Source organism: Phacochoerus africanus, chromosome 2 (genome assembly GCF_016906955.1).
Source record: "Phacochoerus africanus isolate WHEZ1 chromosome 2, ROS_Pafr_v1, whole genome shotgun sequence".
Taxonomy (NCBI): Eukaryota; Metazoa; Chordata; class Mammalia; order Artiodactyla; family Suidae; genus Phacochoerus; species Phacochoerus africanus.
Window position 1 is genome coordinate 208,955,100 of NC_062545.1, and position 26,399 is coordinate 208,981,498.

The 26,399-nt window shown below is 34.7% G+C and overlaps 1 protein-coding gene across 5 annotated transcripts in view; it reads right to left on the minus strand.

Annotated features, from left to right (window-relative positions):
- The window catches only part of CCDC171 (coiled-coil domain containing 171), a 356,155-nt gene that overhangs the window by 130,483 nt on the left and 199,273 nt on the right, over nt 1-26,399 (minus strand). For all 5 annotated transcript variants that reach the window (XM_047767619.1, XM_047767618.1, XM_047767620.1 and 2 more), the window contains 3 exons: nt 24,132-24,358; nt 23,480-23,662; nt 19,519-19,704 (listed from right to left, as the gene is read on the minus strand). In XM_047767619.1, the coding sequence (XP_047623575.1) occupies nt 19,519-19,704; nt 23,480-23,662; nt 24,132-24,358 (596 nt within the window). The remainder of the gene's footprint in view (nt 1-19,518; nt 19,705-23,479; nt 23,663-24,131; nt 24,359-26,399) is intronic.

Sequence of the window (26,399 nt, forward strand, 5' to 3'; positions counted from 1 at the left end):
TGTGATGACCAGTCTAGGGATAGAGAGCAAAGAATTAGTAAGAAAGATATCTAACTGTACACAGATATTTTTTAAAGAGATTATACGATAGAAATCAGCCAGATTATAGCATAAACTTTGCGCTCTTAAGCTATTTTAATAAAAGACTTTCATTACTGCAAAAAAAGAAAATCCATGAAATCTAGGTCTTACCTAAAAGCACATGCTTTGTAAATTCAGACCTCAAGATCATGGGAGTCAAAGCACTGGCCACCACCTGGGGGCAGCATACCACCAACTGTTAGAAGTCCCCTAAGAGTAAAGAGCCAACAGAAGACTGAACATGCAAATAACAAAGACCACACCCAAATCATGTCATAGAACAGGTTCCTAAGAGTATACATTCTGAAACACTTTCCTATATACATACATGTACAGTTTATTTACATAGACAATATATAAGCAGAAATACATAAATATATATACATATATATATATAATTACATTGTTATAAATTGTATTTTGGAGTTCTCGTCTTGGCACAATGTAAACAAATACAACTAGGAACCATGAGGTTGTGGGTTCGATCCCTGGCCTCGCTCGTTCAGTGGGTTAAGAATCCAGCGTTGCCGTGAGCTATGGTGTATGTCACAGACACGGCTCAGATCTGGCATTGCCATGGCAGTGGTGTAGGCCAGCAGCAACAGCCCCAACTGGACCCCTAGCCTGGGAACCTCCATATGCTGTGGGTGCAGACCTAAAAAGACAAAAGACAAATAAATTGTATTTTATACCTGTATAATATAATTTATATATAATGAAATATTTAAACATATAATTAACACATACATGAAATGGATGTAATTTATTTTTATAAAGTATATAACTCTATAGTATGTGGTGTATATACATATAACTGTGTATATATGAATAAGACTGAAAATAGAAAAGCCAGTATGTTATTTCTTACTTACTAAAATGGAAATTTTGAAAACAAATTGTACAGTGTCTTCCTGTAAAGCTCAGGAAAAAATGTTCTCTACATGTAGCCTAATTCAGAGGCTTGATAAGGGAAAATTGGATTCATTACTATTGAGTTTTCCTAAAGTGGGTAACATAAGACAGGTTATAGGAATATGCATATTTTTAAGAGTAGAAATAATGTCTGTTCTAAAACTAACCTAAGAGTGAATCTGTGAAAAAGCAAATAATTTTTTACCCTGTCATGGAAATATTCTTATAATATACAAAGAAAATATGTAGCACTTATAAATGTTCCCTTTAAAGAGATGTGGTGCATTTTATTTTTCTTAAATATAATACATGAAAATTTCTTGTTCTGACAAATTAATATTACAATTTTTCAATAGTAACACTTTTAAAGCTATTAAGGGCCCAAAGAGGAGCCTTCTAAGCAATATTAACTAATGTATTTAAAGCAACTTTATCATGTATACTGCCAAGTTCTCTGTAGATATTTTTGTTACTTTGTATATAAAATGTAAACAATAATACTTATCTCTGAACATGTTGTAACTGTAAAATAAAATAACATGAAGTGCCTTACAATGTGTCTAACTGAAGTATCTTTTCTAAAATTATACTACAAATAGCAAATTAACTTTACATAAAATTATGTGAACAATAAACATATTGTGTCAGGAGGAATTCATTGTTCATTTTTTTGCTTGGTGCAGGACCAAACAGTACACCTTTCCTTATCTGCCAAACTGGCAAAGTTCCTAGTTTTGATTTGTTGTTATTGGTGTTTTCATGATAATACCTAATAATACTCAAAGCTGATGAGAATGGGGTCAAGCAGGTGCCCTTATATATATATATATATATATACCCTTTCATGTGTATATACCCGATGTAAACACGGATTCTTAAAAAAATATTCATGGTTTTAAAGGCACACACACCACTTTAAAGTATCTGTATCTTTTGGAGTTCCCGTTGTGGCTCAGTGGTTAACGAATCCGACTAGGAACCATGAGGTTGCGGGTTTGATCCCTGGCCTCGCTCAGTGGGTTAAGAATCTGGCATTGCCGTGAGCTGTGATGCAGGTTGCAGACACGGCTCAGATCTGGCATTGCTGTGGCTCTGGCGTAGGCCAGCGGCTATAGCTCCAATTAGACCCCTGGCCTAGGAATCTCTATATGGTGTGGGTGAGGCCCTAAAAAGACAAAATAAATAAATAATAAAGTATCTATCTTTTGATCCAATAAATCTGCTTCTTTAGCTCTATCTTGAGAATATAATCAACTCTATGGTCCAAAACTTAACTGTAAGATGCTCATATAATTTTTAATACTGAAATATGAACACAAATCTAAATATTCAACAACTGAAAAATAGTTAAATACATCAGCACATTCACAGAATGGAATATTATATGGCTCACTAAAATAAGACTTTAAAATCATCATAATGTGAATAAATGTCAATCAGGCAGTTGCTGATGATCATCCTTGATTCATCTCTCTCAAACTCCACATCTAATCCATTAGAAATCCTGTAAGTTTTACTTTCCAAATGTAAATAAATCCAGAATCTCACCACTCTTTACTCCTATTTACCCCTTCTAAGCCACCATCATCTCTGGTCTAGATTATATGGTTATAATTATCTCTGGTCTCCCTGTTTCCACTTCTGCATACCTACATCTATATTCCAAGAGATGCTTGTATGATATAAATGTGAACAAGGTCACTCTTCCCTCAAAAGGATATAAATAAATAAATCTATATATTTCCAGTATTATTTGTCAAAATATTAAAAATGGTTATATATGGGTAATGATAGGATTACATATAAATTATTTTTATTTCTTCTGTGTTTTTAAAGATTTTCTTACGAACATGTTTAATAAGAAAAAACAGGAGTTCCCGTCGTGGCGCAGTGGTTAACGAATCCGACTAGGAACCATGAGGTTGCGGGTTCGGTCCCTGCCCTTGCTCAGTGGGTTAACGATCTGGCGTTGCCGTGAGCTGTGGTGTAGGTTGCAGACGCGGCTCGGATCCAGCGTTGCTGTGGCTCTGGCATAGGCTGGTGGCTACAGCTCCGATTGGACCCCTAGCCTGGGAACCTCCATATGCCATGGGAGCAGCCCAAGAAATAGCAAAAAGACAAAAAAATAAAATAAAAATAAAAATAAAATTACTACCTAAACCAAAAAGAAAAAAAAAGAAAAAACAAGGTAACATTCTTTAAAAAAAAAACTATACAAAGTTGGAGTTCTCATAGTGGCACAGCAGTTAATGAACCCAACTAACACCCATGAGGATGCAGGTTCAATCCCTGGCCTTGCTCAGTGGGTTAAGGATCCTGCGTTGCGGTGAGCTGTGGTATACGTCACAGATGTGGCTTGGATTCAGCGTTGCTGTGGCTGTGACATAGGCTGGTGGCTACGGCTCTGACTGGACCCCTAGCCTGGAAACCTCCATATGCCACGGGTGTGGACCTAAAAAAATATATATATATATATATATTATACAAAGTTGAACTGTATGATTCAAAATATTTTAAGTAATATTTAAAATATAATCTAACCAAAGGTTAGTACTCAACTAAGAAACGTGGTAACTCTAATCACAAATTACTATTCATTGAGGACAACTTTAAACATGGAAAAAGATGTATTAAAATTATATGAGTACCAGTACTTTTAAAAAAGGTAAATGTCATAATAAATTAAAGAAAAGGTATTTTAATTTTTACATATTTTTCTATTGTGTTCAGCATAACAAAAACTGAAAAAAACTTTTTCAAATTCTTCTAGCTTCTAGCTTGAATCTTCTCTGTTAAATTATTACTCTTAAAAAATTATCTGAGAGCTGTTGTTTTCTTAATTCTTTTTTCTCTGACCTTGAAATATAATTGACTACCCTATAGGTCTCAATGGTGTAAGTCATTAGAAAGATAAAAAATATATATGGGATTAAAGTAAAAAATGATAAGACTTTTAAATTAAGTAATGACGTTAATAATCCTACTTTATGAAAATGGGTTATGTGATAGATGTTAATTATTATAATCAAGGTTCGTCAATCAAAAAAGTTTAAATTTTTGAAGTAAATGAATTCGAGGGCTCTTTTGCTTAAAAGATTATTGGAGAAAATACGGCTATTTATTCAAAATTATGTAAATAAATGACTTCATTGCAACATTCACATTCTATAACCTCAGAGTATGGCAAATAATGTTATTAATAATATAAAGGTTAGGATACTTTTAAATAAAAAGAAGGTAAATATTCATAAAATGTGACCTTTTGCCACAATTACTACAACTCCAAAATATCTCTGCAAATTATTCCATTTGAAATTTGAAAAACATACCCTTTTTTCTTCTTTTTTCCTATCCAGAGTGTAAGCATAATTAAGTTTTGAGAATGGAAAATAATAAAGCACAGAGTTCATTCTCTATTAAAATAGAGACAAGAGCAGGAAACAGCTAAAGCAGCTGGAAGAAGCTGAGCAAGAAAGAGGCATGAGCTTTGAGACCCTGTGAGTCTGCTAAAGCTCCGGAAGAAGAGAAACAAGATAGAACAAATTGGCAGAGGACAGAATAGGAGCTGGGTCAGAGTTTGATAAAGGAACTAGTTAGTATTTGGGAGACTTGCTGGGAATAAATCTTTATTTCTTTCCCCTAAACCATTCACTCTCAATCCAGCATCTAGCACTTTGCAAGGAGAAAATTCTAAGACTGCGACAGTTCCAGAGAATTATAGATTTTGTAAAAGTTTCAGAAGCTTTCCTCCATCATTATTTCATTTCTCTCACCAACCATTAGGATGTAGGTAATTTTTAAAAATTAAATTCAATATATTCTAAAAAAAATTCAGTATATTCTCCACAAAGCTAAATATTATGCTTTCCATGGTAAAGGCTCAAATATATGTATCAATTATTAGAAAGTATTTGCTTTATTAAATATAAATACCTATAAATATAAACATATATTAAATATTAAAATATATTAAATTTTTCTATAAATAATAAACATACCTAGTGTGTTTCAGATATAACTAAAAGTTAAAGAATTTAATAGATAGCTAACTTTTCACAAGAAAAATTATAAAACAACTACAGCTATAACTTTATTCTAATCCTAGATGAATCAGTCATATTTAATGTCAAATCTACTTGAGAGTGAAAAAATTTTTAAATCTCTTTTCATATGAGCAATGTCAGCTCAGAAAAGTTATTATCATTCTGTTTCTCTATTCTTCCCATGTTTGCTTCCAATTCATAAATTACTATCATTTCCTAAATTTTTATTCATGTCTAGTTTACTCCTCTACCCCCATCAGCATATTACCTTTGAGCCTATGGCCTATTTTATTTTTAACACATTACACACATTATGCAAATATACACTGAATCAAAGAGTGCATCATCAAATTACAATTTGTAGGCCAACTAGGAGAAACCAGTTCACTATGGGAGCAATGGAATGGATTTTCAGAAGATGAGACCAGTCTCAGGTTGGTACCAGCTACAGATATCAAAATTATTTGGGTACATGTAAGGATAACCTGACCCCCTTGCTGTACAGTGGGAAAAAAATTAAAAAATAAAAAAAAATAAAAAAATAAAAAAAAATTATTTGGGGAAATCAATGGGCCATTTCAGATGCTTTGCTTTTCAATATTTCTTCATAACTGACAGAATAGATTAACACTAGAAAAATTATCCCTTTCCTGAAGTTCCCGTCATGGTGCAGTGGAAACAAATCTGATTAGGAACCATGAGGTGGTGGGTTCAATCCCTGCCCTTGCTCAGTGGGTTAAGGATCCAGCATTGCCATAAGCTGTGGTGTAGGTGGCAGACATGGCTTGGATCTGGTGTTGCTATGGCTGTGGTGTAGGCTGGAAGCTGGAGCTCTGATTAAACCCTTAGCCTGGGAACCTCCATATGCTATGGGGACGGCCCTAAAAAAGCAAAAAAAAAAAAAAAAAAAATTCCTTTTCAAAAGAATACCACAAGTTCCAAGAGGAATACCACAAATGTCAATACCACAGCATTTCCAAGGCCTTCCATTCACTGAAACTGCAAATTACAGGTCCCTACTCTAAAATTTGATTATCCTGACCATCTCTTATTCCACTGTATATGCAAATGCAAACAGTAACTCTGTTATTCAACTAAATTCAATATGGAATTATTGAGTTCCAGGTATACACCATAACTAGATCTACCATGGCCCTGTCAGGAATCCAGCCTTATTCAAATGTATAATATTTTAGAAACTGACACAAATCTAATGCCCATGAGTAGATGAATAATTAAATAAGATTTATTTATGGTATGGAATTCTGTGCACCAATTAAAATGATAAACCAATAGGCCATTAAGCCTGTTGTTTAAGACTCAAAGAGTATAAAGCTACTTTAGTCAAGATTTGCGGTTTCTTGCCAACACAAAAGTTGGTAGGCTTTTGATTTGTTTGCTTCCAGTTAGTACCATGTGCCAATAAATACAAGATTCTCTCTTGGAGATTATTCTCACTACTGGTGTTCTCACCACTATAATATTTCATTACAGCCATTTCTGCACACAAAACTTAATTTTTAATTTTAATTTAAATAGCCACATGGCTAGTAGCTACCACATTAGACATACACTGGAAATACTACTCACTGCAAATATACCTATGCTGATTCTCAGCTATGTGTAACTGGTTCATAATTTTGTCTCACTCATATTTTGTCTCACTGGAATAACCCCATTATTCCAGGTGAAATGTGTGTACTTGAACTTAAGGGTGGTTATCCTAAAGCCATCTAAGATTAGAGTAAGTTAGAATAAGAAAGCCATATCCCTAATTTGTTCTTTGTCATGAGCCTAGTCATGATCAGCTCCTTCTTGGCCCTAGATTTCTGGACCCTCTTTCTCTTTCCTTTTATTTATGCTCATAAGCCTACTAATTCTATCCTGAGTTCATTTATTTATCATACCTTGTTCAAAGCATAATGTCAAATACAACACACATTATCATCAATTTTCCCACCACTTCTCCTAGAACTATAGGGGAAGTTTGCGTTCTAAATTATGACAAGAGTTTTGCCATGGCTTGACATCAGTTTCCATCTTTCTACATCTGACATTAATTTTCTCACCACAAACTGTCTGATCTGTACACCTGTGCCTCCTAGTTTAGATATCTGTCATAGAAGCAACCCATTTTAAGGCATACCTTTCTGTATTAGCTCCTGCAAGTATTTTATCCACAAGTTTGCTTTCTCATTAAAATAACACTATTTCAGTCATTCCTCCACCTTCTCCATTAACATGGAATGCTACCATTAAAGAGTATATACACATAAAAACATGTAAGGCAGGATTCAAGATAAATGGTTAGTCTAAGTGGTTATTAAATTTAAATCCAAGCTTGCTTGAAGTCAAGGGAAAAAATAATATATAGTAGATACTGTAGCTTTCGTTGTTTTACAAAGTACTCATATCAATAAAGAAATGTTGCCTAACAGAACTGTCTCAGAGGTTTGGTAGCACTAAAAGTACTATGGACCAGGTCAACAATAAAATATAAAATATCTCAAGAATGGAATAGGGAATGAGGGAAAAAAGGAAAATAAACAAATATTTAACTTGTTCTACTTTTTTCCATACTACATTTTCCATATTCATTTGTCCCTAGTTCCCAATAATAGAGAAATGTGTTATATCTAATTAACTAGTTACCTTAACTGACTTGAGAGTTCTTACAGAACTTCGTAACTATTAAACTAGTTCTATTAACTCAAGGTTAGCAATAGAAAGAGCTTGTCTTTCCCAAGCCCTTTGACTCTGAAAGGTTTCTACTTTATGGAAAGAACACTGCAGTTAAGTTTTGATTTCCATGCCTAATGGGTCTGCTACAGGCCTAGATGCTTCACATGAAAACTGTCCTCTACACTAGCACTGTGCAGTAGAGTAGTGGCTAGACACATGAGGCTACTGAGCACTTGAAATGTAGACAGTATGACCAAAGAACTGAATTCTTTTTTTTCTTTTGTCTTTTTGCCTTTTCTTGGGCCGCTCCTGAGGCATGTGGAGGTTCCCAGGCTAGGGGTCTAATCGGAGCTGTAGCCGCTGGCCTACGCCAGAGCCACAGCAATGTGGAATCCGAGCCGAATGTGCAACCTACACCACAGCTCACGGCGCCAGATCCCTTACCCACTGTGCAAGGCGAGGGATCGAACCTGCAACCTCATGGTTCCTAATTGGATTTGTTAACCACTGCGCCATGATGGGAACTCCCAAGGAACTGAATTTTTAATTTTAATTTAAATAGCCACATGGCTACTAGCTACCATATTAGACGGACAATTGCATACACTGGAAATACTACTCACTACAAATATACCTATGCTGATTCTCAGCTATGTGTAACTGGTTCATAATTTTGTCTCACTCTATCAATATAGGGTTATCATTCTGAGTAACTTGAAAGACAATATGCACAACCCACCTAAAAACATAACCTCTCCATTTCCTTAGCCTTTCCATGTTCTCTATTTAATTCACTCCATACTCAAACTCTGAACCCCATTATTCCATAAACTTGTTCTGTACTCCAAAGTACCAATTCAGGCAGCTTGCTCTCTGATTACAAACATTCTTTCAGATTTATTGTTTAACCATAAATTCCATGAGTATGATCGGTCTCCCGGTCCATTAGCCCTCTCCCTTCTTTGTTTTCTTTTCCATGCAGTATAGATCCAGTAACCAATTAATTCAAAAAAACTGTTTGAATTCTATCATCTTTTGCCATTCCATTTTCCTATCTAATGTATTTAGCAAAACCCCCAATCCTTCAATAACTATGTGAACCCATTTTTCAGTTCATACAAATAAGCATTCAAACACCTTAGGGGGAAATTAGTATTATCATAAGTTAATGGTCAGTTTCAAAGGAGCCTTCCAATTACATTTCTACCTAGCACATCAGTCATCTTTCTATTGTTTACTTGGTATCCCTATCCTCTGCGATGACTTTTCTATGCTCCAACTGCCTTCCTCCTCCAAATTGGACACACTTGCCTCCTTTACAAAGAAAGAAGCACCAGTGAAAAAGTTTACCAATAACTGCTTTCATCTAAGCCACTCTTTTTCTACATTTATAATAAGGGAAGTGTTTGCCCTATCTAAAGCCAATACTACACTTGTACTCTGGCTCTTATCTTCTCCAGGTCTTCACAGAACTTAACACCAGTAGTTCTCAAAATGTAGTTACCCATATGGCTAAAAACTGACTACTCTTCAAAAATAAAAACATGCACCATACAAAATGCTAAAAAGGTTCTTCAAGCAGAAAATGATACTAGGTGAAAATAGATTCTTATAAAAAAGAAATATGGGGAGTACCCATTGTGGCTCATAAGGGTATAAACCCAACTAATATCCATGAGGATGTGGTTTCAAGCCCTGGCCTCGCTCAGTGGGTTAAGGATCTGGCATTGCCATGAGCCTGTGGTGTAGGTCGCAGACATCTGCTTAGATCTGGTGTTGCTGTGGTAGTGGTATAGTCTGGCAGCTGCAGCTCCAATTTGACCCCTATCCTGGGAACTTCCATATGTGGCAGGTGCAACCCTAAAAGAAGCAAAGAAAAAAAAATAAATATGGTTCATATATGGTAAATATGTGAGCACTGAGGAAAGACAATTGTTTTCTTATTTTAATTTCTTTAAAAATGTACTATTTAAAGCAAAAATACTAACAATGAATTGTGGGGTTTATAAAATGTAAAAGTAAAATCTATGACAAGAGAAATAAAGACAATGGAAAAAAAGAAATGAAAGTGTAATACCGTAAGATTCTTACATTATACATAAAATAGTAAAATATTGGAGTTCCCATCATGGTACAGCAGAAACAAATCCAACTAGGAACCATGAGGTTGCTGGTTCGATCCCTGCCCTTGCTCAGTGGGTTATGGATCCTGTGTTGCCATAAGTGTGGTGTAGGTCACAGATGTGGCTTGGATCCAGCATTGCTGTGGCTGTGGCATAGGCCAGCAGTTGTAGCTCTGATTAGACCCCTAGCCTGGGAGCCTCCATATGCCACAGGTGTGGCCCTAAAAATACAAAAGACCAAAAAAATAGTAAAATATCATTTGAAGATACACTGAGCTACCCAGGAAGCATATTAAAAATATTAGAGCATCCCCTAAAAAATAAAACAAAGAAGAATACCTAATTAATCAATAGCAGAGATTTTTAATAACCTCTGAAAAATACTCAACACCTCTAAAGGTCTGGGTACCAAGTATTTTAGGTATTGAAGGCCATATGGTCTCTGCTGCAACTCTATCATTGTAATATAAAAGCAGCCATAGACAATATTCAATAAATGGGCATGGCAGCATTCAAAAAATTTTTATATTTCAGATGGGGGGCTAGATTTGACCTATGGGTGATTCTTTGCTCATCTCTGATCTAATAAATTTACCCCTTAACAGTTAGGAAAAGAATTTTTATCATGAATGGATGTTGGACTTTTTCAAATGCTTTCTCTGCATCTATTGAGATGATCATGTGGTTTTTGACTTTTCTTTTGTTAATGTGGTGTATGATGTTGATTGATTTGCGTATGTTGAACCATCCTTGTGTACCTGGGATGACTCCCACCTGGTCGTGGTGTATGATCTTTTATGCATGCTGTTAGATTCGGATGGCTAAAATTTTGTTGAGAATTTTGTGTCTACATTCATCAAAGATATTGGCCTACAGGGAACATACCTTAACATGATAAAAGCCATTTATGACAAACCCACAGCAAATATAATACTCAATGGAGAAAAGCTGAAGAAAGCCTTCCGACTAAAATCTGGAGTAAGACACGGATGCCCACTCTCACCACTGTTATTTAACATAGTACTGGAAGTCCTACCCACAGCAATCAGACAAACAAAAGAAAAGGTCCCCAAATTGGAAGAGAAGAGGTAAAACTGTCACTCTATGCAGATGACATGATAATATATATAGAAAACCCTAAGGACTCAACCCAAAAACTACTTGAACTGATCGACAAATTCAGCAAAGTAGCAGGATATAAGATTAACATTCAGAAATCTGTCGCATTTCTGTATACTAACAATGAAACATTAGAAAAGGAATACAAAAATACAATACCTTTTAAAATTGCACCCCCAAAAATCAAATACCTGGGAATACACCTGACCAAGGAGGTAAAAGACTTATATGCCTAGAACTATAAAACATTAATCAAGTAAATTAAAGAAGTAAAGAAATGGAAAGATATTTCATGCTCCTGGGTTGGAAAAATTAATATTGTAAAATGGCCACAGTACCCAAAGTAATCTACAGATCAATGCAATCCCTATCAAATTACCCATGACATTTTGCACAGAACTAGAACAAACAATCCAAAACTTTAGATGGAACCACAAAAGACCCAGAATTGCCAAAGCAATCCTCAGGAACAAAAACCAAGCAGGAGGGACTTCCCGTGTGGCTCACAACATAACTATTCAGCATTGCTTCTACAGTGGCTGTGGCTCGACCCCTAGCCTGGGCACTCCATATGCCACAGAGGCGGCCACTTGCCAAAAAAAAAAAAAAAAAGCAGGAGGCATAACTCTCCCAGACTTCAGGCAATATTGCAAAGTCATAGTCATCAAGACAGTGTGGTATTGGTACCAAAACAGACAGACCGACCAATGGAACAGAATAGAGAACCCAAAAATAAACCCAGACACCTATGCTATGGTCAATTAATCTTTGACAAAGGAGGCAAGAACATAAAATGGGAAAAAGACACTTTTCAGCAAGTATTGCTGGGAAACCTGGACAGCTGCATGCAAATCTATGAAACTAGAACACACCCTCATACCATGCACAAAAATAAACTCTAAATGGTTCCAAGACCTAAATGTAAGACAAGACACCATCAAACTCCTGGAAGAGAACATAGGCAAAACACTCTCTGACATCAACATCATGAATATTTTCCCAGGTCAATCTCCCAAAGCAACAAAAATAAGAGCAAAAATAAACTAATGGGACCTAATCAAACTGACAAGCTTTTGCACAGCAAAAGAAACCACAAAGAAAACAAAAAGACAACTTACAGAATGGGAGAAAATAGTTTCAAATGATGCAACTGACAAGGGCTTAATCTCTAGAATACACAAGAAACTTAGAACAACTCAACAGCAAAAATTAGCCAACAACCCAACTGAAAAATGGGCAAAAGACCTGAATAGACATTTCTCCAAGGAAGATACATAGATGGCCAACAAGCACATGAAAAAATGCTCAACATCACTGATTATTAGAGAAATGCAAATCAAAACTACCATGAGATACCACCTCACACCAGTCAGAAAGGCCATCATTCATAAGTCCACAAATAACAAATGCTGGAGGGGGTGTGGACAAAAGGGAACCCTCCTGCACTGTTGTTGGGAATGTAAGTTGGTACAACCACTATGGAAATCAGTATGGAGATACCTTAGAAATCTATCCATAGAACTTCCACATGACCCAGCAATCCCATTCTTGGGCATATATCTGGACTAAACTTCCCTTAAAAAAGACACATGGACCTGAATGTTCACTGTAGCTCTATTCACAGTAGCCAAGACATGGAAACAACCCACATGTCCTTCGACAGACAATTGGATTAGGAAGATGTGGTATATATACACGATGGAATACTACTCAGCCGTAAAAAAGAACAAAATAATGCCATTTGCAGCAACATGGATGGAACTAGAGACTCATCCTGAGTGAAGTAAGTCAGAAAAAGAAAGACAAATACCATATGATATCACTCATATCTGGTATCTAATATACAACACAAATGAACCTTTCCACAGAAAAGATATCACTTATATCTGGAATCTAATATAAGGCACAAATGAATCTTTCCACAGAAAAGAAAATCATGGACTAGCAGAATAGACTTGTGATTGCCAAGGGGTAGAGGAAGGGAGTAGGGTGGTTGGGGAGCTTGGGTTTAATAGATACAAACTATTGCCTTTGGAATAGATTAGCAAAGAGATCCTGCTGTGTAGCACTGGGAACTATGTCTAGTCACTTATGATGGAGCATGATAATATGCAAAAATAGAATGTGTACATATATGTGTAACTGGGTCACCATGCTGTACAGTAGAAAAAAATTGTATTGGGGAAATAACTACTAAAAATAATAATAATAATAATAATAATAAAATAAAACAGGAAGAGAAGAGAAAATTTAACCCAAAGTGTATATAAGGATGGAAATAATAAAGATACAAACTGAAATAAGTATCATAGAAAACAAACAGTAGTGTTAACAAAGCCAAAACTTGTTCTTTGAAATGAACAACAAAACTGATGAACCCCTAACCAAAGCAAAAAAAAAAAAAAAAAAAACCAGAAAGAAAACATAAATTACCGGTTTAGGAATAAATGAGGGATTATCAAAACCGATCCCATAAACATGAGTTCCTGTCGTGGCTCAGTGGTTAACGAATCTGACCAGGAACCATGAGGTTGCGAGTTCAATCCCTGGCCTTGCTCAGTGGGTTAAAGATCTGGCGTTGCCGTGAGCTGTGGTGTAGGTTGCAGACACGGCTCAGATCCCGCGTTGCTGTGGCTCTGGCATAGGCCAGAGGCTACAGCTCCGATTGGACCCCTAGCCTGGGAACCTCCATATGCCACAGGAGCGGCCCAAGAAATGGCAAAAGGACAAAAAAACAAAACAAACAAACAAACAAAAAACAGATCCCATAAACATTAAAAAGTATAATGATGAAATATTATAAGCAAATTAAAACCAAAAGGTACCACTACACATCCACCAATAAATTTGATGTCCTACATGAAACTGACAAACTGATTCTAAATTTTGTATGGAAATTCAATAGACCTAAAATAGTCAATACAATTTTGAAAAAGAAGTGGAAAATTTATAGTACCTTAAAAATATGACTTACAAAACTTCCTATAAAGGTACATAAATACATTGATATAGAATTAGCATAAAGACAGACACAAAGATGCCTGTCACAAAAATAAAGTCCAAAAGTAAATAAGTAAACACACACAAGTGATTTTGAATATAGGGACCAAGGTAACTGAAGGGAGAAAGGATAGTCCTTTCAACAAATGGCACTCAAACAATTTATCATCTATATGAAAAAAATAAACTTCAATCCTTACATCAAACTACTTATAAAAATCAAGTCAAAATGACTTAAAGCATTTTACCTAAAACTAAAAAAATAAATTTTCCAAAGGAGAACATGGGCCAAAATCTTTTCTGCATCAGAGTAAGCAAACATTTCATAGATAAATGACAAAAATGAACCATTACATTTAAAACTCTCCAAAAATTAAAACTTTTCCTACTTGAAAGATACCATTAAGAAAATTAAAAGGTAAATCACAGAGTGGAAGATAATATTCTCAATACACATCTGACAGAGGACTTTTATACAGAAATAGAAATAATTCTTGCAATGGAATAAGAAAATAAACTACCCAAAGTTTAAAATATTAAATGATTTGAGCATATATTTCATGAAGAAGACATATGAATAACCAATAATAATAAGTACAGTAATAGATGCTTAACATAATTAGTCAGCAGTGAAATACAAATTAAAACCAAAAGGTACCACTACACATCCACTAGAACAGATAAAATTTAAAAGACAAGCAGTGCCAAGTATTTGACAGGATATGAAGCCAATGAAACTCACATTTAGCTGCCATTGAAAATGTGAAATCCTGCATCTTCTTTGGAAAAAGACTTTGCAAATTTCTTAAAAATTTAAACTTTCTTTTACCATATGACCCAGCATTTCCACTCCTAGGTATTACCCAAGAATGGTCAAGATACGTGTCCACCTAGGGACACGTACAAGAATGTTCTTAACAGCTTTAATCAAAATAGCCCTAAATGGAAACAATCTAAATGTCTATCAACAGGTGAATGGATAAACAAAGTGCTGTAAATCTATATAAGGCAATACTGATCAACAATACAAAGAAACAACATAGATGAATCTAAAAAAAAATGTTAAGCCAAATGAAAGAAATCAAAGATACATATTGTCTGATTCCATTTATGTGAAACTCAAGTAAAAGCAAACCTAATCTATAGTAATACTGGATGAGCGGTTGCCAGGCTAGAGTAGAGGGAGGATTAAAAAGGGGAACTGAATGGAAAAGAGTACAAGAGAAATTTGGGGGATAAAAAAATGTTCTATATCTTGAATATGGTGGTACTTACACACATGTAAACATGTGTCAAAATGCACTGAGCCATGTATATTTTTTCCTCAGCTAACTTCCAATTCACTAATATCTTTTCACCAATGTCTATTCTCAATGTTCAAATTCTCCATTGAGTTTTTAAGCTTTGTGTGCTACATGTAGTCTGTCACTTACTCTTCTTTGGCTTTGTTTGTTTGTTGTTTATGATCCTTTAAATATGTAAAAATTATTCTCAGCTCACAAGCCATACAAACACAGGCTGTGGGCTATAGTTTGCCAATTCCTGATATAATCCAACTTGCTAATAGAATACGAGAGAAAAACCATACAATTATCTGAGGAGATGCATATATATTGACAATACCCAACATCCCATATGATTTTTTTTCTTTCTTTTTCTTTTTGTTATGATTTTTTAATTATGCATAATCTTGGAAGATAACTCCCTTAACCCAGTAAGATTTATCAAATTATAGTAACTTATAAAAATCTATACCTGACTTCTTAACAGAGAAATGTTAGAAAAATTCTTAAGATTGAGAACAAAGTAAGGATGCCTGCTGTGTCCACGTCTACTCAACATTGTATCCTAGCCAGGGCAGTAAGGCAAGGAAAATAAACAAAAATGTTAGAACAAATAATATGATGTTCTACATAGAAAACCCTAGAAAGTACAGGTAAAGTATTATTAGAATTTCAAAGATGTTTAGCTACGTGGCTGAGTGTAAGAGCAATGTATCGCTACATTTATTCATAAGCCAGTTATTCAGTTGAGCTTAGTCTGTGGAAGCTCTTGAAGGAACTAAACTAGGCAAGGTTTCCTCCTGAGAAAATTTTATCTTAGCTCTTATTTAGACACTACTAACTGAAATTACCCCATTCGGGTAATTTGGCTTGACTCCTTAATGTGAGAGTCAAGGATTCAAGGCCCAATCTACTGGTGGTACCCAAATCTTAGTCTTCTACTTCCAGAAGTGGGTTTGGGTTTGGTATCTGTCTGCAGGATAAGCCCATCAACTAACTGTTCACAGTGTTAACTGTAATCTTCATTGGGGTTTGTTGGTGTTGTTTGTTATTTGCCCTTGGAGATTTCCTTTACTCTTTAATGCACTGCTGTAATAAACCAAGTGTTGGAGTTCCCGTCGTGACTCAGGGGAAACTATCTGATCAGTATCCTTGAGAAAGCGGATTCGATTCTTGGCCTTGCTCAGTGGGTTAATAATCCAGGGTTGCCATGAGCCATGGTGTAGGTCGCAGACTCGGCTCAGATCTGGCATTGCTGGGGCTGAGGCTTAGGCCAACAGCTGTAGCTCTGATTCAACCCCTAGCCTAGGAACCTCCATTGTGTGGCCCTAAAAAGACAAAAAAAAAAAAAGTGTTTAATCCAAAGTATAGCTGTATCATAAAGGAAGGCCATTCTGAGCAAGAAGATTTATAAAAACTTTAATTATTTTTCTGTTTATAATAAACAAAACCCAAAAATATCAACAGTGGTGTCAAGTAAGTTATGAGTAACCCATTTCTCTTCTGTATTTTCCATATCTTCTATTCATGATCTTATTTTGTTTTTATACAGAAGCAGCAGCAATATAATTTTTTTAAAGAAATTATATACAACACAAAAAACTATTTATTACTGAAAAGCACAAAAGTATTTTCCAAGCATATACTTACTGTCAAATGATATCTTAATTAACTCTTACAAAAATTCTGTAACTTAAGCATCCTTATACTTAATTTTTCAGAAGAGGAAACTGAGGCTCAGAATGGTTAAGTTTTTCTTTGTTTGTTTTTTGTTTTTGTCTTTTTAGGGATGCACCCACAGCATATGGAAGTTCCCAGGCTGCGGGTGCATTCAAAGCTACAGCTGCCGGCCTACACCACAGCCACAGCAATGCTGGATCCAAGCCGCATCTGCCACCTACACCACAGCTCACAGCAATGCTGGATCCTTAACCCGCGGAGTGAGGCTAGGGATTGAAACTGTGTCCTCATGGATACTAGTCAGATTCGTTTCTGCTCAGCCACGACAGGAACTCCCTCCGAATGGTTAAGTTATTTGTGCAACGACAGTACTGGGACTTTAATTTACAACCACTTATTCTAAGGCCAGTGCTTTTTCCACTGAACCATGCTGCCTCCCACAAGAGAGCATTTTCACATTACACCTGCTAGTTCTAATTAAACAATAGTAATTAAACAATTCTCCACTCCTGACAACAATATTTTGTCAGCTACTGGCATTTTAAAAAATTAATATGAAGAGCTTTTTATCTGTTGGAAAATACTAAACCTAAACACAACTACAAGGTATTTCAAAAAGAGAAGACTCCATTATGAATTAAATGCCTTTTCAAAGCATGTATAATTATTTTATCTATTAATGGGACATGAAGCATAAAAATGTTGTTCAGTCAACAACATAGTGGCCAATATAATTATAAAAATGTTCAACTTAACTAGTAATGAAAGAAACACAAATCTGAATAATAATGATATATTGATCAAACTGGTAAAAGAAAATTAATAGTAATAGCTAGTTTGGGTAAAAAGTGAAATTCTCAGGCATTTTAAGAGAAAAAGTAAAAATCTGCCATAGGCCAATTGATAACATTTACACTTCAAAACATGTGGCTCTAGACCTACTAATTCTTCATCAAGGAATTAATTCTGAAGAAATAATCACAAAAATGTATAGAGTTAGCTACAGGGTTTGTTTATATTAGAATTATACTAGCAAAAAAAAGGGAAAATTATAAAGAAAGGGAAACTGAAATAAATCTAAAATCTAATTAACCTAGGAAATTAGGTTTATAACTCAAAATTTAAAAAAAAAAACAACAACTAAATTCCAGTTTCAATATGCACAGGCCAGGAGACCCTGACCAAGTCCATTAAACTTTCTCGATTTAACCAAAAAAGAATGGGAACAATAATAGTACCTATTTCACAGGGGTAGTTTAAGAATGAAACAAAGCATTTCATGCAGAGACCGCAGCACAGAGCCCAGCATATGTATGCTATCCATCAGTAATATATTTAATGTGGTGATTAGGAAGGCAGATGTAAAATCTGACTCCCTAGGTCCATAATCTACTAATGTTGTACAAATTATGTGCCTCTTTGTATTTCATTTTTCTCATTACAAAATGAGAATAACCCCACAGAGTTTGTGTAAGCATTACATGGAATAATTGTTTATAAAGTATTTAGCACAATGCTTGTCAATCAGGAAGTTCTCAATAAACTCTGGCCATTTAATTATTAGTATTGTATTAGTATTTAGCTATTAAATATGTATTATTTGTGTAATAAATTTTATACCAACTCTGAGCTGCTTACTGTATTAGGTATGATACATGATACCTGCTATCTAGGCTGTGTTATATCACATTGGTTTTCCTGGAATTAGTTGTTCCATTCCAGTGTGTATAACCTCACTAGTATTAAAATCATAAACTAAAATTCCATTACGTTTTACAGCCAACATTTCCAAAATATACTTTAGTCCTAAATCCATTAATGATGTTTTCTAAATGACAACTATTTTATAATAACTTTTTTCCCTTCTAAATACCTTTCCCACAGATAAATGACAGGGAAAACCACTCTTCCCAACCAAACCCCAACTCCTTCTCAAATACACATGTATAAAGGAATTAGGGAGACACATGCCCAAAAACCTTTCAAATCCAGAAGAATCTGGATTTTCAATGTCTTTCTAAAACAAAAAAGAGAAAAGAACTGAAGAAAGGAAGAAATAAGGAAGACAAGTGAAACAAAAAATAAAATTATTACTAAAGAGTTTAAGTCGTGGCTCAGTGGTAAGAAACCTGACTAGTATCCAAGAGGATGCGGGTTCAATCCTGGCCTGACTCAGTGGGTTAAGGATCCGGCATGGCCGTGAGCTGTGGTGTAGGTCACAGATGCGGCTCGAACTCACACTGCTGTGGCTGTGGTTTGGGCCAGCAGCTACAGCTCCGATTTGACCTCTAGCCTGGGAACTTCCATGTGCCGCCCCCAGGTGAGGCCCTAAAAAAAAAAAAAAAGGAATAAAATTATTACTAGAAAAATCTCCTCTTGGTTCCAACTAGCAAAGCCAACTTCTACATTCTTAGTACCTGGGAATGCAAGCTTGAAATTGAGGTCCCAGAGCAATGTTTCATTCCATCCTTATAAGCTCTTATAGAATAAAATTTCATATCTTGGGATCTCTTCCCCATTCAAGAGATACACATGATTTCCTCAAAGACCCACACCTGGAGGATATAAACCATCACGCAATGGATTTTTTCCTACCTTAACAGCTTCTCCAAGAGTTTGGTTTTTGTCAGCTTCCTCACTGGAATGTAACTCAAGTCTATAATTCAACTCCTGTAGTTGCTGTGCCTGTTCATTCAATAGCATTTGAGCCTGCTGTTCCCGAAGTAACGCATTATTCAGTTCTTCACACGCACTTTCAAACTTCTCATGGGTGATCAATTTCTGAAAAAAAGGAAAAAAATTAATTTTAAGCTAACTGTATTGTTGTATCATTTAATCTTCAAAAGTATTTGCTAGCATATAACACATTTCTAAATGTCTGATATATGACAAAAGTACAATTTGTTTTTCTTAATTTCATAAATCAAGATAAACAATTTCACTCTGATTGTTCAAGCATGACAGCTATATACTCCCAAAGGTATCATTTTTAGTCAAATAAAATCTCAGGAAACATTTGAAGTTCTAAGTAAATCCACAATGCTCAGCTTAAACATTGATATATTAGCACTTTTTATAAAGATAATGATTGTGGAAATTAAAGCTTTTAATAAGTTCCTATGCTTTTAAATGATTATCTGCAAGTCTTTGTTCAGTGTATGTTACCATAACCCATTCAGGTTTTCCTCGTCAAACACTCTCCTTGCAGAGCCCTTACCAGACCACGACTCCCTGCCTCCCACCACCACCCACATCATCATGCCATCTTCTTATACTTCCTTCACAGCCATTTTTATTATCTAATTCATCTCATATAGTTGTTTACTTTTCTATTACCTGTCCTCACCCTTCCACCAACCACATATTTAAGGATGGGAGCTCCATGGGGCAGGGACCTCATTCAGCTTGCTCACTCAACACACAGAAGAGTGTCTGGCACTCAGTAGGTACTCAGTAAATATTTGTTGAATGAAAGAATATGTATTCATATATAAACACCTGTCAATAAAACTCTGCACCTTAATAGACAACACAACTTTTACAATATCCTAACTGCTCTGAAGAGCAGAGCACTTGGCCCTGGAATAACTAGTGACAGGGGCATGTGGAATCCAGGGTAGAAGACACCTGTATTATCTCCTGTGCAAAATATTTAAACAAAGGAAAATTAGTTACAACAAATGATAAAGGGCCTCTTCATCTTGAGGTACAAAGAATAGGAATGCTTCACAAATGGTGGGTAACCTGAGAAATGCACATGGAAAATTAAAAGAAATCATGCAGGTTACTGACTTACACTAAGTGTATATCTATCTAAGATTGATAACTTTCCCATTGTTGTAAAAAATTTGAGGTGGATTAATATAATTAACACAAATATAAAGCCAACTGATTTAAAATTTTTTAAAAATCTGGGGATAGGGAGGCAGACCAAAAATCCCATTGATTTTAGGCATTTGGAATGTGTAAACTATTACAATTGAATGTGGACTTTTATGAGTTTTCCGACAAATTAAACAAAAATGCAACTATGGTTAATTGGACTTCCTCAGAGACCAATAACACCAAGCATGCCATTCATGTAAAGAGAAAAACTTGCTGGAAGTAAGTCTGAGGATAAGTTTATTACATGGGTCCTTTCTGTATCACAGTACAAGAGCACTTAGTTTTACTTTGGCACCATGTACTTTGCCTGTTACCCCTCGGAAACAACTATTTTTTGCTAGGATTTGCCCTTTTCAAAGGCATATATAATGAATTCCTCAACACTGATGAAATTTAAAAGGCAACAGAATAGCATAAAAAATAAATATCTAATAATCTACCTAAGTTAATACAAAGTAATAAGAATGCTCATAAGGCACACAGGGAAAGTTGCCTCATTATCTGAGTGTCATCTAGTAAAGATGACATCTATGTAACAGATTACTGACACTGTACCATGTTTAAATTTTAAGGAACGCTTACTTTTTTTAGCTCCTTCTTAACAGCTGCCTCACCCTCTATCTTGTCCTATTACAACCAAACCCTCTACTTTCTAAACATCAAGTCTAACAGCCTCCTCTCAGCACTCCAGGTCCATTTCAAGTTCTTAACATCCCTTGACTGCCAGATGTCACAGCACTCCTGTGGGTCTTGTGAACAGATATTTCTGTACTTCTACCTTTTATCTGTTACGTTGTTTTAAATGATTACTCCTTGCCATCAGAACATTCTGTCCCTAGCAATCCACATGATTTCTATCAATTAAGATCCCCAGATTTTCACAGGACTTTTGCCTACTCTTCCAAAAATTTCTCCTTCACCTAAAAACTTAGCTAATGTTGGCCTCTCTCTTGTCCATCTATCCCTCCCAGAGAATGGCACAATTTTGTTCACTTTCGTGCAAATAAATAGAGTCAAACAAGTATAGCAATGGAGAAAAAGAATGAGAGTGTGTAAAAAAAAAAATCATGGGAGTTAACTGTTAATAACAACTGTCAGTAGATGAACAAAGTATTCCAAAACAACATAAGTACTGAATCCCTTTTGGTGGGCAGGATGTTTCCCTTTATGTTTCAATTGTAGACCAACTATAAGAAGCTATTTTATTTTCCTCCTATATACTTTGCCTGAAGTAAATGAAAAATGAAGGTTGCAGGCACATTCCCTAATTTTTAAGAGGAAAACAGTATCATTTTTCCATCTATTCTGTTTTTAGTAAAATAATCCTTTATTAAAATGGCTAGATATGGACATTAACCACTATAGTGAAGTCGTTAAAAGCATTAGTTTTGGAGCCAGAATACTAAGATTCAAATACTGTCATTTCTACTTACTAACTATGTGACTTTGGGAAAGTTACATAGCTGTTCTGTGTCCTATATTCCTCATATGTAAAATAAAGATAATATTACTGAACCATTTTTGATATGAAAGGACTAAATGAATCAAACACCCTAAAGTGCTTAGGGTCAGTGCCTGATACATGGTCAATATGGTCATTACATGTTAGAAATCACCACTTTGTAACTTGATACATACAATTGTATGTCAGATATAAAAATTACATATCTCATTTCTTCAGTTATTACTTCAATTAATCCTATCTTTATTTCTATCCTTGAGTAGAAGTAATTCACACTAAACATTTCTTGGAACACATTTTTTGCTTTTCCTGTGAGCCAGCTATTCAACCAAAGTTTATTTGCTATAGCAGTTAACCATCTTAATTACAAATTTATCATTGTCACCAGGGCTACGAATTCTGCTGACACAGGCACGGTACAGCTTTAAGCATCTGGGACAACTCTTTTCCTTCATGTCTTCTTTTTGTTTGTTTGTTTGTTTGTTTTTGCTTTTTAGGGCTGCAGGTATGGCATACTGAAGTTCCCTGAAGTTCTCTAGGCATACTGAAGTTACCTAGGGGTCTAATCAGAACTGCAGCTGCCAACCTAGATTACAGCCACAGCAACTCAGGATCCAAGCCAGGTGTATGACATTACACCACAGCTAATGGCAATGCTGGATCCTTAACCCACTGAACAAGACCAGGGATCAAACTCACATCCTCATGGATACTAGTTGGGCTCATCACCACTGAGCCACAATGGGAACTTCCTTTTTCTTCATTTTTTTTTTAATTGAGATGATTTTAATGATGCTGTGCTTTTAATTAATTGACATACATCACTGCCTAAGTTTAAGATGTACAATGTATTGAATTGATACACTCCTACACCACAAAACAATTGCCACTGTAGCATTAGCTAACATCCCTATTAAGTCACATAAGTATTACTTCTTTTTTGCAGTGAGAACATTTAAGTTCTAGTGTCATAGCAAGTTTGAAGGGTATAATATAATATTGTTGGGTCATTTCAGAAGGGAAGTTTTCTAAAGAAAAGAGATCCTATCAATGGGATTTTGATAATTTGAAAAATAAGACATTAAAAAGTTAAGGAAAACAAAATTTTGCTCTCTGATATTAAATATATATAAATATATAAGATAAAATATATTTAATTTCAGAGGAAAGCTAACCAAAGTCATCGTGTTTTAAATTACATATACTTACAGACTGCTTAAATTCATTTAATTGCATTTGGAGACCCTGGGCTTTGTCGAGCTCCTTTTTCATTTCATTCACATTTCGTTTGAATTCTGCAACCTCTAAGCGCAGTGAGCGGCGCTCCACTTCTGCTGCATGCAGTCTTTGTGTAAATCCAAATATCTGCTTCTGTAATGAGGCTGTGCTTTTCTATTGCCAAAAAAAAGCAATGTTATGAGGAATCACTACAGATTTACTAGTAAGTCCAGAGCAATGACCATTTTACAAAATTAAATGTAACAGTGTCCACAGAAAATAGCACCAACTCTTGCTAAAACTTATAAGTGAAAGCTTTATTTTTTATGTGAGCAATAATTTGGCTCATATGAAGAAATAATCTAGATGGCTAGAAAATGGAATAGGTAATTCTTTATGTCTCAAACAATTCTGTTGCAGTACACCTGTAGAGAACAGTAAATTCTGAACTCACGTCTGAACTTTTATTTCAATATTTTGGACACTTTTTTGGAAATGAGTTTATTTATTATGTTAAACAATTACATGCAAAGAGAAATCTACATATACTCATATACAACTAATTTGAACTACAAAAAAATCTGATTCAGAATTAAGTTTTCAAGTCCCAAAACCCCTATTTACTGAAAAATTGCATACATACCAAAATGGGCACATGGCCACGTAGCCCATACTTCAAGGCCAAGGTGTTTACTTTATGAAGTCCACGAGCCAGCCTCTGAACCAGGGAATCTTTTTCTACATATGTAATACTTCTATTGCTGTGCAAAGGCATACTGTCCATTGCCAGACTAATTTTATCCATGAGTTTTGCAAAAGAATTCTTGGCTGCCCCTATAAGTAAATGGCCACAAATTCTGGAATTTGGATCTTCAAAGAAAAAGAAAAAAGATAGAAAAATGTGAATTGTCTCTTATTCATTTCACAACTCTGCCAACCACAACACAATGAAAATATTTTTCCAATTATATAATTCCCATCCACGTATAGTATTCCATTTAAAAAGTCCCCTCCCATGTCAATTTTCATTACGCAGGAAATAGCTCACCTACTAAATAATGCATCTAAAGAAAATCTGCATGTATTTACATTATGTCATTCATACTGAACACTATGACACTAAAATTCATCATCACTCTTTTCTTTGTTTAAAAACCTAACAAATTCATTTTCTATTTACAACTACTGAAGCTTGTTACCTTAATGTCATACTATTTATATCCTCAGACAAGAAAATATGATTTGCCTTATTCCAAGGCAATTAAAATTTTATAACTACAATTATTCATTTCCCCATAGGATTCTGGTAATCATCTCTCTCATATAATGGACTTAAGGTCCCAGCATATCCAACATGGCCTGATTACCACTAGATTCATCAGGTCTATAATTAATAATTGTGTTTAATGTTGATAAATAAAATTGTCAGCATTCTTTCTACTAATTGGTATTCCAGATAATGGTTAATAGGTTTATTTATGCCTTAATAAAAGTCATGTAATTTAGTTTTCCCTCTGCTAGGCAGGCCATAATCTGTCATTACTTGTCTTACAATACTATCCATGTAAAATGACAAACACAGAGATTGTTTAAATTCAGTTTAATTACATCATAAGCACAAAAGGCATATTTGGCCATTTTTATCCAACAGAAAAATGTTTCATAATTTTAAGAACACATATGATTCAATATTAGGAAAGCAACACTGATCGAGAAGGTGATCAGTCAGTGGTTTTCTACGTCATTAAGAACCATCTCACAGAAGCCCAGTGTTCAAAAACTTGAGCTTTGTTTTATTTTATTTCTCTATGTACAAAAGGAAAGATTAAATTTTAAATTTATGCAGCAGTCAGAAAATGAAAATTCCATTGCTTAGAAGTTCTGGGAAACTAATGTAACATTGTAAATCAGCTATATACCAATAAAATTAAATTTTAAAAAATAGTCCTAGAAAATGTTAATTGGATAAAAGTATAATATCCTTCATGTAGAAGTAGTTTCTTTCAGTTATTGATGCTCTGACTTCTAATAATATAAGATAAAATAAGTCTAATTCTATATGTCTCTCATAAATATGTTCTCTGAGAATCCCATGGACAGAAGGCATACATGGTATAACTAAAATACACAGCTGCTTTCTTAACAAATTACTTAAATAAATCATAAATGGAAAACAATTTAGTAGCCTTAAAGAGAATCAACATATAATGCAGAACAGTGAATAAAGAGTTACTAAACTAGAAGATGCATTTAACAAGTTGAATAAATGAACAAATACTAAAATTTATTCATCTATAACATTCAATAAAATGAATCATTCCAATGCCTATATATGTAATCCCTGTTTCTTCAGCTATCTTTCAACTCCCTGACTATATCTTCTTTTATCTTAGTAAACTTTTTATCTTCACTTGTGGTAGCCTAGCATATATAGGTATTTTTTTACATGTTTGTTGGATTAATTATATTCCTTTTTACTTCCATAGCAGCAGTAACAATGCTGAATACAAGAATGCATTCAATAGTACCAAGAGAAATTGATTAACATTAACTTTTACAGTAGGTCAAAAGTTATCCTTTTTAAATAAACAAGATAAAAGCTCACTTTCAGGAAATTTTCAAGAATATAGAAGTAATAAAAATTTTCACAGTTAAAGAGCCTTTAGAAACAAAAATCAACTATAATTAACTTTTAATGAATAGTTTTTTTTACCATATCACAAAAATGTGTTGTGTAGACACTAACCATTATGAAAGGTGAAATTAAGTGGCAATATAATTCAACAAGGCATTCCTCTGAATTTTTAAGAAGTGGTAAAGAAGGCACTCTAAGTGCCTGACTGTTACTCTCAATAAACTACAGAAAAAGTATTAAATAATTTATGCTTTGATGAATACGAAGTGTTTTTAC